The sequence below is a fragment of the Salvia hispanica genome, chromosome 3, assembly GCF_029641045.1.
Source record: "Salvia hispanica isolate PSC_SH4W2 chromosome 3, Shi_PSC_v1, whole genome shotgun sequence".
In the NCBI taxonomy this organism is placed as follows: Eukaryota; Viridiplantae; Streptophyta; class Magnoliopsida; order Lamiales; family Lamiaceae; genus Salvia; species Salvia hispanica.
Window position 1 is genome coordinate 38,712,297 of NC_142694.1, and position 15,566 is coordinate 38,727,862.

The window sequence follows — 15,566 nt, forward strand, 5'->3', positions numbered from 1 at the left end:
GAACATTCATACATTAACAACCACTTGTCAGACATAAAAAATACCTTCGCTTGCAGTTGCACTGGCCTGCATCATGGAAGGACGGTTCGACTGAGACATCCCACCCTACAACCGAACAATAAACAGAGAATTGGGTACTGATTTATCAAAGCAAATAACAGGGAGTAAAGCTTCAGCCACATATTGGTTCGAACAGAGTTTGCACGTAACAAAATCAAATTAGATAAACAGTCTAATTGCATAACATCAAACACATCATATACATTACACCATAAGCAACAAACTAGAAGGGTATAGTCCCCTTAAATTAGCTATTGCAAAGAATGTGTCGAAACAACAAGAGACAATCACATCAACAGAAAAAAAAAAAAAAAAAAAAAGCCAATTTCTCTGAAAATGAACACAAGATAGTGCAAAAAATGCATAAATGGCAAACCTGCATATCGACTGGACCCTAGATTGGTTTTTGTGAGCGTGGACGAAATGGAATTGACAGCTTATGCTTCAGGTTTTGTAGACTACGAAAAAAATTAAAACCATCCACTTTGCCGCGCTTAATTTGCCACCACCGCGAAACCTCGACTTTAAAAATTTTGGGGGGCATTAACGTCTTCCAATATAATATTGTAAATTAATGTACTTATTTTATTGTTAAAGTGCTCCCATATCTAAAACACCGAATGGTGGGAGTGGTGGGTCATTTAGTGGCTTTTAGTGGGCCCCACCATCTCATTTCTAATGCAAATCCATATCTTGAGAACCCACCTCTGATACACTGAACAAGCCCTAAGAGTTTCAATTCAGCCACTATTATTCTTCAGTTTTCAATGATTTGACATTCAACAACATTAATTTAGTGAGGACTAAACTTAGTTTTCCATGATTTCAAAAATTTTATAAGTAGAAAAATACAAAAAGAAAAAAAAAATTGGGTAGGAGCTTAAGCCCTCCCTCTCTTGTTACTGGGTCTGCCGGTGAATTAAACTAAACATTTAACAAATTCCACAAAATGGCACTATCTTATAGTTCTGAAAAGAAAATGGCACTTTCCCATATTCCAACTCTCTTGTTACTGGCTCCGCCGGTGAATTAAACTAAACACTTAACAAATTCCACAAATTCTGCAAAATGACACTTTCTTATAGTTCTGGAAAATAGCACTTTCCCATTCAATGTTGTCGTAAATGATTGAAATACCATGAATTATGAGCCACAAATCGATTCAACAATATATAAAGAATGACTAAATTGGTAAATTGACTCCACAATTTAGTCGTGAAAATTTTATATGAGCCACAAGTGACTTTTACCATATAAAAAATAATAAATTTAATATTTCGTCCGTCCAAAATTAGCCTTAGTACGTTCCCTTCGTGTCGTACAACCTCAAGATCGTATAGAACAAACTGAGGTTGAACCCATAGCTCCCTAACCATTTAAGGAATGTATCGTGCGAATTTCAAACCAACGTGCGAATTTCAAGTTATTCTGACACCAAACCAAATGTTTGCAACACTTTGAGTTGTTTTGAGTACAAAAACAAAATCAAAATTGATACTTCTCTACTTCCACTGTACACTTTTCACATATCAATCCTAATCAAGAATATCTCTTATAAAATCAAGATTTCGACAGCCATGGCTAAACCACTTGCATCCATTTCGATGGCCAAAAACAGAGGTGTCATCGTGATCGAGACTCACCCAACGATCACCAGAATTTCAATGATCTGGGCCGAGCTTCTCGCCACCACCCATGAGCAGGCCGTAAGGCCTATCGGGCATTCCTGGATAGACGTCGTTCACATAAGCCTTGATGGCAAAAAGCCCAGTGAAAAGCAACCCCCAAGCACCACAACCAACATCCATTTGCGCGGCCCCAATCGGGTCATCATACTTGGCCTTCTCGGCCAACTTAGAGAGCCCAATTAGCACCCAAGATTAAAAAAAGCCACATATTATCGCAGCCCAAGGCTCAACCACAGAGCAGCCCGATGTGATGGCAACCAACCCACCCAACAACCCACTACACATGTCGATTACACTCCATTTGACCATTTCCCCTCTAGGAACCTCTTCGCAAACAGGGTCGTCACAGCAGTCGTGCTTCCCGACAATGTGGTCGCCACGGTTGTCCTACCTATCGCGCTCCACTGGTCGTAAAAGGTCCCCCTCGTGTCATACGACTTCACAATCGTATAGAATGAGCCCGGGTTTTATCCATACCACCCGAACCAAATGAGGAGTGTCCCTAGGACCACTAGGGGCGTGATGTGGCCACGCAATGCCACCGACCTGCCTCTGTTGTCGAACTGGCCGATCCTCGGCCCCTCGATGAGTGCTCCCCAAAATCCAGCAACGCCACCGACCATGTGGATCACTCTTGAGCCGGAAAAGTAGATGGCACCCGAGCAGAAGAGAAGGCTCCCGTGTACTTTGCTCGCGCCGGCCCAACCGTCACTGGACCAGACCTAATGAGAGACCACCGGATACACGAACCCAATGAGGAAAAAGGAGTATATCATATACCCCACAAACTGGGTCCTCTATGCGACGGCCCCACTAGTAATGCCTAATCACAATAACGAAAAAAGGGAACTCATAATAACAATACAAAAAAAGCAATTGATAATCTCATAAACCGCCTACTCACTTTACCCTTTTAAATCTACAAAAAAAAGGAAGAAAAGTTACCTACAACAGCAATGGCGAAAGCCCACTGATACAGGAAGAAGCTGTAATCAGCATCAAGAGAAGGGAAACCGATGAGAGCAACGAAGCGGTTTCCTATTAGCCCGTTGGATGGCCCGCCAAAGGCGAAGGCGAAGCCAAAGAGGAAGTAGCTCAGGCTTCCAGCAGCAGCGTCGATAACACTAGTGAGCATGATGGTGATAAGGTTCTTCTCTCGGACTGAGCCAGCACCAAGCATGGCGTGGCCAAGCTGCATAATAAACACCATGTAGGCTGAAAACAGAAGGAATACGGTGTTGATTGCGTAAGTCGCCTCTGAGAGGCTAGCGGAGACCGCGTCGAAGCGGGCGGAGACAACGTCAAAGCGGTCGTAGACGGTAGATGGAGGCAGTGGCTATGGCGTTGGCGCCGGAGCCCAGGAGTGGGAGAAGGTCGGCAACTCTGCAGCTCATTGGATCACTCATATTGGCAAAGAAAATGTTTTGGAATGTAGAATGAACTATTGCAGCTTTGGATTGAGAATTAAACGTAAAATTGAATTGTTGTAGATTTTGAATATGGTCAACGGCCATCGCTGCAAGCCATGTACTTCCTTTCCCATTTCCAGGCTGCAAGCAACTGGATTGTGAAGGTAGATCAGTGCACCGGTGGATGTGTTTAGGGTCAGATCCTCTGTGGGGAGGTCCATCAGAGTTAGTAGAAGTAGAGAAGTATCTATTTTGATTTTGTTTTTTTACTCAAAACAACTCAAAGTGTTGTAAACATTTGGTTTGGTGTCAAAATAACTTGAAATTCGAACGGTGACTTGAAATTCGCACGTTGGCTTGAAATTCGCACGATACATTCCTTAAATGGTTAGGGAGCTATGGGTTCAACCTCAGTTTGTTCTATACGATTTTGAAGTTGTACGACACGAAGGGAACGTACTAAGGCTAATTTTGGACGGATGAAATATTAAATTTATTATTTTTTATATGGTAAAAGTCACTTGTTTTCAAAATGGCTTGAAATTCGCACGCACTGCTACACTGACGACGCCGAAAATGTTATGTGTCAAAATAGTTTGAAATTCGCACGGTGCGAGCGAATTGATGGACGATAGGTTTTGGCCATCTGACATCGTTTAGGGTAAGATAAAGATACGTGGTTTCTATTTCTCTTCGGATTTTATACTCTTATCCATGCAAGACACACATTGTTTGTGTTAATATTGATATGGATTTATTCTCCTTGATTTCTATAGAAACCGTACAACAACCATACAACTTTGGAGTCCACGATCTGATGGACGAAGGGAAAAGGCAAGTCAGGTTGGCTATACCTCTGATTATAGTCAACCTAGCTGCTTCTTCACTTCGTCCAGGTGAATTGCAGCTCTCCTTTGCTTCCATGGCAACTTCTTTTGCTGCCGTCACCGGCTTCTGCGTCTTGGTAATTAAGCCTCTTTGTATCTACCAAATGCTCGGTGTCTACACTCAACGGGTTATCGTGGTCGTTCTTGTGATGGGCATTGGCCTTGCTGCTGTGTGGTACAACACCAGCTCCATTATGGTCGCCCTACATCAGGATCACAAGATCTCTGCTGGAGCTGGCGAGTTCAACCGCTGGATGATTCCCGGCCCCTTCGCCCATCAGACCATAAACCCTAAACCCTAAACCTTAGTGATGTTCTTGATTATGATTGACATGTGAAAAGTGTATAGCGGATCACAGTTAGTAGAAGTAGAGAAGTATCAATTTTGATTTTGTTTTTGTACTCAAAACAACTCAAAGTGTTGTAAACATTTGGTTTGGTGTCAGAATAACTTGAAATTCGCAAGGTGACTTGAAATTCGCACGTTGGCTTGAAATTCGTACGATACATTCCTTAAATGGTTAGGGAGCTATGGGTTCAACCTCAGTTTGTTCTATACGATTTTGAAGTTGTACGACACGAAGGGAACGTACTAAGGCTAATTTTGGACGGATGAAATATTAAATTTATTATTTTTTATATGGTAAAAGTCACTTGTTTTCAAAATGGCTTGAAATTCGCACGCACTGCTACACTGACGACGCCGAAAATGTTATGTGTCAAAATAGTTTGAAATTCGCACAGTGCGAGCGAATTGATGGACGATAGGTTTTGGCCATCTGACATCGTTTAGGGTAAGATAAAGATACGTGGTTTCTATTTCTCTTCGGATTTTATACTCTTATCCATGCAAGACACACATTGTTTGTGTTAATATTGATATGGATTTATTCTCCTTGATTTCTATAGAAACCGTACAACAACCGTACAACTTTGGAGTCCACGATTTGATGGATGAAGGGAAAAAAAGCAAGTCAGGTTGGCTATACCTCTGATTATAGTCAACCTAGCTGCTTCTTCACTTCGTCCAGGTGAATTGCAGCTCTCCTCTGCTTCAATGGCCACTTCTTTTTGCTGCCATCACCGGCTTCAGCGTCTTGGTAAGCCTCTTTGCATCTATATCTATCATAATTCGAGATTTCGACTGAATCCAAAAGTGACTTCAAAACTTGTAGCTAGCTAGGACAGTACCAAATGCAACGGGATATCGTGGTGGTTCTTGTGTTGGGCATTGGCCTTGCCACTGTGTGGTACAACACCGCCTCCATTCTAGTTGCCCTGCATCTCTGCTGGAGCTGGCGAGCTCAACCGTTGGATGATACCCGGCCTCTTCGCCTATGCCTCATCAGGTTTCTCCAACTTCTTGGATGGATTCCAGTGTGTGGATGGCAAAAACTGTGTGTTGTCGTCAATCTCGGGTCTTACTATGTAGTAGGCATTCCTTGTGCTGCTCCGCTTGCCTTCGTCTTTCACATGAGGGGCATGCTAGGTATCTACTATCATCTACATCTGAAAACTCGAGTTGAAGAAACTCGAGGAATGGCTTCATAATGTCCCAAGCCAAACACTGTGAAGGACATTATACAAAGACTGCCCCCTCCCTCCTCACTGAAGCATAGCTTCGACCACTGGTTGACCACATTCTTGCTTGTGATGTTCTGATGAACCATAGACGGCTTGTTCGCCTTGCACCCATGCGGATACTCTACGCCTGTTCAAGTTAAAGAAAATTTTTAGATTCCCATTGTGCTTGGCTTTGGAATGCTGCTCAAACAGCTCAAAATGAAGTAATGTTGCTCAAGATTTGAGTTTCACAGTCCAAAACCATATATTTAGAAAGAAAATCTAGACTTTGAGTGGGATAGTAAATCATGATCAGGAGAAATAGAAAAGTATCAATTTTGTATTCTTTTTTGTACCCAAACAATTCAAAATGTAGTAATGTTGCTCAAGATTTGAGTTTCACAATCCAAAGTCACATCTTTAGAAATAAAATCAAGATTATGTGAGCGAACTTACTTAGCATTCTGTTATATAACCTGTATTTCATCTTCATATATGATTGGCAAATCTGCAGAAATCGAGCAAGAATTGATCAAATAGAAGTAAAAACTGATGACTCAATGAGGGAAAAACAGCTCTCTTAATTAAAGTACAAATCTTGATGAATTAAAGAGAGAGGATTAGATAATCTCCCAATATCCATCAATTAAGGGATGTGTTCATAAAAAACTAAAACTAAAACTACAACAAATCCAACATGATCATCCCTATTAAGTGGTTAGTACAAGTCTACACATACTAAAACTAGTACATCTTCGAAGGCTAAGCAACACCACGGCTTCTGATATCCACGGCTAGTGACAGAGTTCGCGTACAATTGTCTCCATAGACGGCCTCTCTTCCGGAGATTCGTGGGTGCACATGACAGCAAGATTTGCAAGCATAGCAGCTTCGGATTCCTTGAACGCCCCATGGAGATTCGCATCCATGAAGTCCAGGCTGCAGGACTCAGCAGAAGCGCGCATGGAAGCCACATATTTCCTCTTCCCGGACAGGATCTTGAAGAGAAGCACCCCAAAAGCGTACACATCGCTTTTCTCAGTGAAACGACCAGTGTTCGTGTACTCAGGAGCAAGATACCCCATGGCAGCACTGGCTTTGAGAGCCGAGAAGACCGTGTCATCAGTGAGAAGCTTGTGCAGGCACGAGTCCGCTAGCAAGGGCTTCGACCACTGATTGATGAGCACATTCTTGCTGGTGATGTTCTGATGAACCATAGCCAGCTTGTTCACCTTGCACCCGTGCAGATACTCCACGCCTGTTCGAGTTAAAGAAAACCATCAGATTCCCATTTTGCTAAGCTATGGAATGCACAACTAGAAGTATTTAAAAGAGTGATACCTTTGGCAATCCCATTGATTATAGAAACTCTGGTGGACCATTCAAGAATGTCACCTTCGCCCTCCTTGACATCAAGATACCGGAACAAGCTCCCATTCGGTATGTAATCATAAACGAGGAAGCATTCACCGCGGCCTCTAGAGCAGCAAAACCCTCTAAGCATCACCAAATTCTCGTGCCTCAACGAGGTGAGGATGTTCAATCCCTTCAAGAACTCAGCTTCCTCCGACTTGCAGCTACTCTTCGTAATCCTCTTAACAGCAACGGCGGAACCATCTCTTAAAGTTCCTCTATACGTCACCGAGTAGCTACTCCTGCCCAGCAAATTCTTATCAGCAAAGCACTGAGTAGCTGTCTCGACCTCCTGCAGGTTAAGCCTAAAGCTCTGCATAGCTTCTTGCATGCCACCAAAACGGCGATCCTCAGCCAACGGATCCCATCCGTTCGAGTACTCAAGGCTGAAAAGTGGAGAAGATCCATTCTTTCTATAACCCTCCTTCACACGGTCAGTACTGAGCCGGCTCTCTGACATTTCAAATGCACTACCAAGCTTTTGTTTCCGCCTGCGGTAGAGTGCAAACATCAGAATGCCTACAGCCGACGCCACAACAGAAGCTACCACAACGCCAACAGCCAACGAGGTCTTAGATTTCTTGGAGCAAGAACTCTGGCTGCAGTTCAAATTCAGATCAGCAGTCTCTGGTATATTCTTGGTTGTGAGACCATCCCCTCCTCCTGCATAAGGCTTTGGCCTCTCTGAGTTGGGACGTTCCAAATCAGTACAGCTCCTCAGAGAAGCGAAACCAGACCCACACAGCCCAGGATTGTTATCATACTGAAACCCATCCACCAGCCTCTTCAGAGCTTCAATCATCAAACACCATAAAAAATTAACATCCATTTATTAAAACTGATACAATCGTGTAAAAGAGGGAAAAGTATGCCATTACCGAGAGGCACATTGCCAGAGAGGGTGTTGTTCCGAACATCCAAGACTTCAAGCAACGGTGCATCAGCCAGTTTGGTAGGGATTGATCCGAAGAGGCGGTTGAAACTGAGGTCTAGCCTCATCAAAACCCCCAAATTTCCCAATCTGGCTGGGATTGCACCACTCAACAAATTGGATTGGAGAGCTAGAACATTCAGCTTCTTCAGAGAACCTATCTCAGTGGGTATACTCCCTGTCAGCTGGTTATAACACAGCTGCAAAACTGTATAGATACCAAAAACATGACTTCAGAAAGTGATTAAAACTTCATGAAAAGGAGAAAGAGAAAAGGGCCAAAATCTTATAGCTCATTTCAGTATACAAATGGTCTATGAAGAGGCAGCAACATCCCATCAAATGTGTAAGATACTTCAATTTGAAAATCCAAATTTCTAGCAAAGTTCTAAGATTGACAAACAACAAGCATTACAGAAAAGGTCCAATCTTTTAACAGAAACCCCAATTTATCAGATCTTTCGAGAAAAATGACATTTTGGGACTGAAAACAAAATCTTATAGCTCATTTCAGTATAAGATCATCTGCTCCTTTTCCCTAAACTACTGTAAACAAATAGATAAACCATAATTGTGATGAAATTGGTCTAAAAAGAGACTACAACATCCCACAAAAGGTGCCAGAAACCTCAATTTGAACACTAAAAAACTTGACTTCAAAAAGTGATTAAAGTTTAAAACATCAAGAAAAGGCCAAAACTTATAGCTCATTTCAGTAAAAGATTATGTGTTCCTGTTTCCCTCTCACAACTGTAAACAACCAGAATTGTGATGGAATTGGGACTACAATATCACACCAAAGGTCTAATATACCTCAATTTGAAAAAAATCCATATTTCTAACAAAGTCCTAAAATTGAAAAACAGCAAGTATAAAAGAAAAAGATCCAATCTTTAAACAGAAACCTCAAACACCAACCGTAACAGCTACAGACCTTGAAGATTCTGCATGTTTCCGAGCTCCGGCGGAATCTCGCCGGAGAAATTATTCACATTGAGGTACAAATCGGTGAGCTCAGTCAAGCTAGCCAGCTCCACAGGTATGTCTCCGTACAAGGAATTGTAATGCAGATACAAACCGGTCAAGTGCTGCAGTCCTCCCACCGCCGGCGACAGTTTTCCGGCGAGCCCTTTCCCCTGCAGCGTGATGTTGGCCACCTGCTTCCTCTCGTTGCAGGCGACGCCCTCGAAGGTGCCGCCGCACGGGTCGCCGGAGACGACCCATGAACTCAAATGCAGGTTTTCAGGGTCGAGGCTGGCTTTGAGGTCGAGCAGCGAGGTGAGCTCGTCGGCGGCGGAGAATGTGAGCAGGAGAGTGAGTAGAAATGGGAAAGGAGAGAAACCCATGTTGCAAGTTTACAGCTTTTGGAGAAATGGTGAAGAAAGAGTGTGTTTATCTTTTAATAGGATAGTGAATTAGTAATGCAGGTTGTGTTGTGTGTGTTTTTGGTTCTGTCAAATGCATCTAATGTGTTGGATTGTCTCTGTAATTAATGTTTTTGTAAAGTGATAGTACTAGTACTACACATTTGTTATTTAAATTACTTATTTTGTTTTCTTTTCAGTGCCGTGTGTCTAATTTCGGTGAAACTAATGGCGACATGAGAATTGGGAAAATCATACGTAGACAAAACGTTTGGTAAACAAAATTATGTCGTTTGGAGAATTGTTGGTAACTTTGCATTGACTTCTAATTAATCGCATAACTTTTGAAATCAATAGTATTAAAATCACATTTGGCAATCGAAAATCATAATTTCGGTGAAACTAATGGCGATATGAGAATTGGAAAAATCATACGTAGACAAAACGTTTGGTAAATGAAATGATGTCATTTGGAGAATCGTTGGTAACTTTGCATTGACTTTTGATTAATCGCATAACTTTTGAAATCAATAGTATTAAAATCACATTTGACAATTGAAAATCATAATTTCGGTGAAACTAAGAGCGATATGAAAATTGGAAAAATTATACATAGACAAAATGTTTAGTAAATGAAATGATGTCATTTGGAGAATCGTTGGTAACTTTGCATTGACTTCTTATTAATTGCATAGCTTTTGAAACCAATATTAAATTATATTTTTGTTGTTATGTAATTATCAGTTTAAGTGAAATTGATAATTATTTGGCAATCGAAAAATCGCAAATGATATTTGTAGAGAAGCGCAACCATAGTCGTTGGGAGAAATGAGTATTGCATATGATTTTTATTTATTACACTTTTTCATTTCACAAGTTAAAACAATGTCGTTTTGTACTCATTTGCTCACTTTGTCAACCACATCATCCTACTATAATAGTAAGCACCAAAAACCAAAATTAATAACCGTCATTGCTGAAAAAAAAATCACAGGATAATTACTTACCACGAAAAAGTTAAGATTTTAATTACATTTACTCCAATTGTTGTATATGTCCAATTGTCCATCTCACTTGGTCTGCTACACAAGGGTCAAAAAAATCATAATGAGATAATTGCGAAACATTGAAAAACTATGATTCTAATTTTCGTTTTCAAAAGTTATGGGATTGATCAGAAGATCCCGTGATTCAGTGTTCAAAGTGTGAGCTTCAAGTGGAGACAATAATGCCTCACACATACAAACATACACATTATATATGATGAGAGAGAAATGGTATTTGCTTTGTGTCTTGTTTAGCTAGAATTAAAAGAAGGGAGACGAGACAAGTACATAGGAAAGCTCACGTTTCTGTTCAATTCCAGAAAGGGTTCGACTTTATGAGAAATAGAGAAAAAGTCGAGGGTTTTGATGAGCGTTTGGTTTGTTTGTGGCCGTAGATTGGTTTGATTTTTGTAAGGGAATTGTTTGATTCTGTTGAATAGGACAAACAAGTTTGTAAGTATACCAAAAAGTATTTTAGTGGTTGGGACCAGCATGAGATTTTTGGGCTGTGTATGGGGTTTGATAGAATCACCATTCAATTGGCTTTTATTATAATGGTGGAATCACTAGGGCATTAGCGGTCGCGTGCTTAGTGGTTGCGTTAAGCACACGTGTAATGGTGGAATTTGGCCAAATCATTGGAGGCATTAGCGGTTGTGTGTTTAGTGGTTGCATTAAGCATGTTGCTTCCTAGGGCCATTGCAGTCGCGTGCTTAGCAGCGACACAAAGCACATATTGAGGTGCTTATCTCTTATGCGTGTTGATATGAGTTTGCTAAGCACACACACTCTAAAACATAAGAACACATTTAAGTGTTTTTTGTATTAGGTTGTGCATGCCCTAATATGTAAGTGCTTTGTATTTATGTGTTTTTCATGTCCTGGACTGTCGTTGCCCATGTAGGATGCGACAACGGGTGGTCGTTGCCCTTTGTAATTGATAATTTATGATCAAGTCTCTTATTCATAGAAGCAAAATTATTAATTTTTAGGATGAAAGTCACCATAATTAGGCCTGAAGTTGCATAATAATTGAGGTATCATATTGCCTTGTTTACCTTTTCTTGAATCATGAGAGATACTCATTTCACTCACCAATAACAATCATGGAACTTTTGTCCAATAACTCATTTCACCTTCTCCAAAACCAGCCATATCAATAAAATCCTAACTTTCTAACTCTTTACATCTAAAAAGTCTAGACTCCAAAGCATTTATGTAATCCAATTTTATATGTTCTTCAATAGCTTTATTTTACTTTAGTAAATTCTCAATAGCTTTATAATGTTGATGTTGACTTATAAGAACTTTTTCATGATCACTTACTATAACAAAATTGACCATCTATGAGAACTGAAAAGGGATTACTAAAGCAAAAAAAATGTATAGTAGAATATAGAAAATATGATTTGGTCCTTACTAGTGTATACACACAAACATTTGAGTCTCTCTGCATAGTCGTTGTTACGTAAATATTGACGCGTAAATAGTTGATCGTATGATGATATTCAAACTTTAGACCTTTGAATTCAGAAATATTTATTTCATTGGTCATCCATCGCTTGCGCTTCCAACTTTATTTGTAAGATTAGGATTTTTTTATTTTTTTAAGGGTAAATAAACAGATTTTTTGTAGTTTTATTGTATGGGATCGAGCATGTAGAATATGATTTAAATTTATAAATGAAGACTCATTATTAATATTGAAAGAAGTAAATCTTTATGCTGTAGTGAAAGTGCAACCGGAATCTGATACTAATGCATATGAAATTTGATTAAAAATAAAGGTGGATGCTTCTCATTGACTCAAGGTACAAATATCGATATGTGCTATTCTCCAACATTAAAAAAAAACACTAAGAGGTGAAATAAGACTAGTTTTTTCTATAATGAATCAATGATGTAATTCCATTTTATCTAACACTTTTCGCAGTTAATTATACTATATTAACTAACAATATTACTTAATTACAAGAACACAGTCAAAGATCTCAGACATCGAACCAAACAAATATTGCAGGAAAACATAAAGCTCTATATTGTTGGGCATGAGAAACATAAATTGATAGTAATTGGGAAAAGTAGCATCTCATCTCAAAATTTTCAATTCCATTATTTCCATATAAATATAAATTGCTACCCAACACATGCTTGCGGACAAAGATGCTGCTAGCTCATATAACATCATAGGCATGTGAAATTAATTATATGAGTACTATTTCTTTGATCAATAAATTTTAGTTTTGAGTGATCCTAATCAGTATTCACCCAGAGTTAATTTTTTTTAACTCTGGACTTTCAGATTTAAAAGAAAAATATTTGGATTTTTCAGTTCGATTTAGATGTGATTATATTTTTTTGAATTTTAAAATTTCGAATTTTTGGATAAAAAATTGAATGTTCATCCCTACTGGATTATAGGACAAAGTAACAATCTGTCTGTTTGCTCTCAAACTTTAGTGTTATTCTTTTAAGAAATTTACCAAGTTTTATGTTTTTCACACTTGACTTTTTCACCATAACCAAAGAAAAGAAAGCACGTTTGATGGGAATCAATTTTCTTCAAAAATTGATATTTACAATGTTGGCTTTTTTTTTTTGGATCAGTGGACTCGAGGACAATGTTTTTGTGGCACTACTTTGTTCAAAACAACTTTTTTGGGCCTAGTTCTGACAAATATAAACATACAAACCTATTGTTTTCTTGATTTATTAGACTTCATTTGGGTCTAAAGTGAACAATCCAACAGAAAATGGGTAGGAAGGGTGTTAAAAGAATGTATCAAAAGAAGAACAAGTGTTTGACAAAAGGATGAGTCAATTGAAATTAATATGAACTATTTGTATAATTGTTTGAGTGAGATTGAATAACATTTGTGTTTTGAAACAAATTGTGATTTTCGGGCTTTTGGTGTAGTATTTTCGGAATTTTGATTTTTTGAATCAGGTGAGGTCAGATTTCACAGTTTAAATTTCGTATTTTCGGATAATTCGGATCAAATTACATTCATAAAATTTTGAATTTTCATATCGGATGACATAAATCCGAATCCGATTCCAAATTCGAATGGTGACCCCCGTGCACTGTTAATATTGCTAAATACTCTCCGAACTTTTCCATATAAAATTTCGGAGATCCCAGAGCACCATTAATATTGCTAAACACCCCTTAACTTTTCTATATTAACTTTCCAACCCCTCCATTTCAAATCGCACACATTCTCCAGCAAGAGCGTATCACCAAAGGAGAAGATCTAGTACAAGAGGCAGCAAAAAACCAGTCAAATCCGCAGATTATGGGGAAAGATCTGAGCGAAGATCAGGTTTCCTCAATGAAGGAGGCCTTCACGCTGTTCGACACCGACGGCGACGGCAAGATCGCCCCGTCGGAGCTCGGAATCCTCATGCGCTCGCTCGGCGGAAATCCTACGCAGGCGCAGCTGAAGTCGATCATCGCCGAGGAGAAGCTCTCCGCGCCGTTCGACTTCCCTCGCTTCCTCGGCCTCATGTCGAAGCATTTGAAGCCGGAGCCCTTCGATCGCCAGCTGCGCGACGCGTTCAAGGTGATCGACAAGGACGGGACCGGATGCGTCGTCGTTTCGGATCTCAGGCACATCCTGACCAGCATCGGGGAGAAATTGGAGCCTGCGGAGTTCGACGAGTGGATCCGCGAGGTGGATATCGGATCCGATGGCAAGATCCGCTACGAGGACTTCATTGCGCGCATGGTAGCTAAGTGAGGAGGCGGTTTTCGAGGCCACTGAGGTTTTGCTTTTCACCATTTCTGTTGAATTTTGCTATTGTTGCGTTGTTATTCATTTCATGTGGAAAACGAATTCAGCTCTTCTAGCTTGCTCGTACTGGAAATTGCATTGTGTTTTGAAGTTTTAGATGATGATTCATTTTTGAATCTCAGTATTGGGGACTGTATAATCGATTCTAAGCAATTATGAACTTATATTGTTGGTATCAAATTGCATATATGAGGAGAACTTAGGGATTTGATGAGAGAAGTTAGTGGATATTGAGTGATGAGGCTATCTCATAAACCCCAATTTTCATTTAATCATTACTTAGAAGCTAAATTTGAATGAACTTCTAGGATAGATATACAGACATTTGGCTGGATCTAAGAATGAGAAGTGTCAAGGAAAAACAGAATTTCTAGGCCTAGTTTTGTTTGACTCTGTGTCTCAGCTGTGGCTGTTAAAGAAGCTGTATAATGGTTTATTTTGTTTGCCAATCATGAAGCAAGAGTAAATGAACTTTCAGAGAAGTAACGTTTATGGTTTTACTTCAAACTTAAAAGACATAGGTGAAATTCTTTCTGTGTTTCCTAACGAAATCCTAATTCCAGAATCCAGACCTAAGCATGGGATAAGTGGTCAAAATAAAGACACACCCGACTATCTTTTTGTGCCGTCTAACCATTGAAAAGCTCTCACTGACTTGCTGAAGAAACAAAGTAATTCACCTGGTTGCATCGCTTGCCATGTGCATAATTTGTACTTGATGCTTATTCAGCCACTCATTTCTATATCCTTGATACTTCTATAGGGTAGATATTGAGTTTTCATACTCAATAGGACATTAGTAATGTCATTTTAAAGTTGTATGATCACATTATCAATATTTAGCAGTCTTAGAGTACCATGTATTGATGTTTCTGAAGCACGGAGTCTTGTTAAGAAAGATCATAGATGTTAGAAAGGCATAATTGTTGTGGATGCTTATGCAACATCCATTGCTCTACGGAAATCGTGGCATGAATTGTTATTTCTAACTTCTTTCCTAGCATAATCTTCACCCTTTTTACTCACTTCGCGATAAGTGGGTCTGTATTCGTTTCATATTATCTCTGGTTCTGTTAATGTGAAAGCAACTTCTTTTTGTAACTATTCTATGTGACTGCATATGGGTTGTCTGAGATGTGCGCTCCGCATTTGTGGTTGCAGGTGATTGACATTCCGGTTGTGCTGTGCCTTGTCTCGAAAGCAGGAAGCTTTGTGTGTGTGTGTCTTTATAACTCAACTCTCGTGTAGTCATAGTTCGTCTAAGTTGGTGTAATTTGACTTGAATGTGTGTTAAACCTCTTGACATTCGGGCTATACGGACTATTTCTAGTGTTTGCTGGTGAATCTGTGAATAGCGGATTTGCTTCTGAATCTTGGTATCATTTCATTGTTTGTTTCTTCTTATTTGTGT

General features: G+C 39.7%; 1 protein-coding gene and 2 pseudogenes across 2 annotated transcripts; 1 reads left to right on the forward strand and 2 right to left on the reverse strand.

Moving 5' to 3' along the window:
- Positions 1-1,612: 1,612 nt before the first annotated feature.
- Positions 1,613-3,154, reverse strand: LOC125209934 (ammonium transporter 1 member 2-like; annotated as a pseudogene).
- Positions 3,155-6,168: 3,014 nt separating this feature from the next.
- On the reverse strand, positions 6,169-9,431 carry LOC125211264 (Leucine-rich repeat protein kinase family protein). The gene is made up of 4 exons (XM_048110990.2): positions 8,886-9,431; positions 7,899-8,159; positions 6,949-7,812; positions 6,169-6,865 (listed from the first exon to the last, which is right to left on the reverse strand). Exons 1-4 carry the CDS (start codon positions 9,295-9,297, stop codon positions 6,402-6,404), a joined length of 2,001 nt encoding a protein of 666 aa, XP_047966947.1. The 5' UTR covers positions 9,298-9,431; the 3' UTR covers positions 6,169-6,401.
- Positions 9,432-13,502: 4,071 nt separating this feature from the next.
- Positions 13,503-15,526, forward strand: LOC125216143 (putative calcium-binding protein CML13 pseudogene; annotated as a pseudogene). Its single transcript, XR_016136239.1, has 2 exons — positions 13,503-14,126; positions 15,317-15,526. The product of XR_016136239.1 is annotated as a putative calcium-binding protein CML13 pseudogene (transcript).
- The last annotated feature ends 40 nt before the right edge of the window (positions 15,527-15,566 follow it).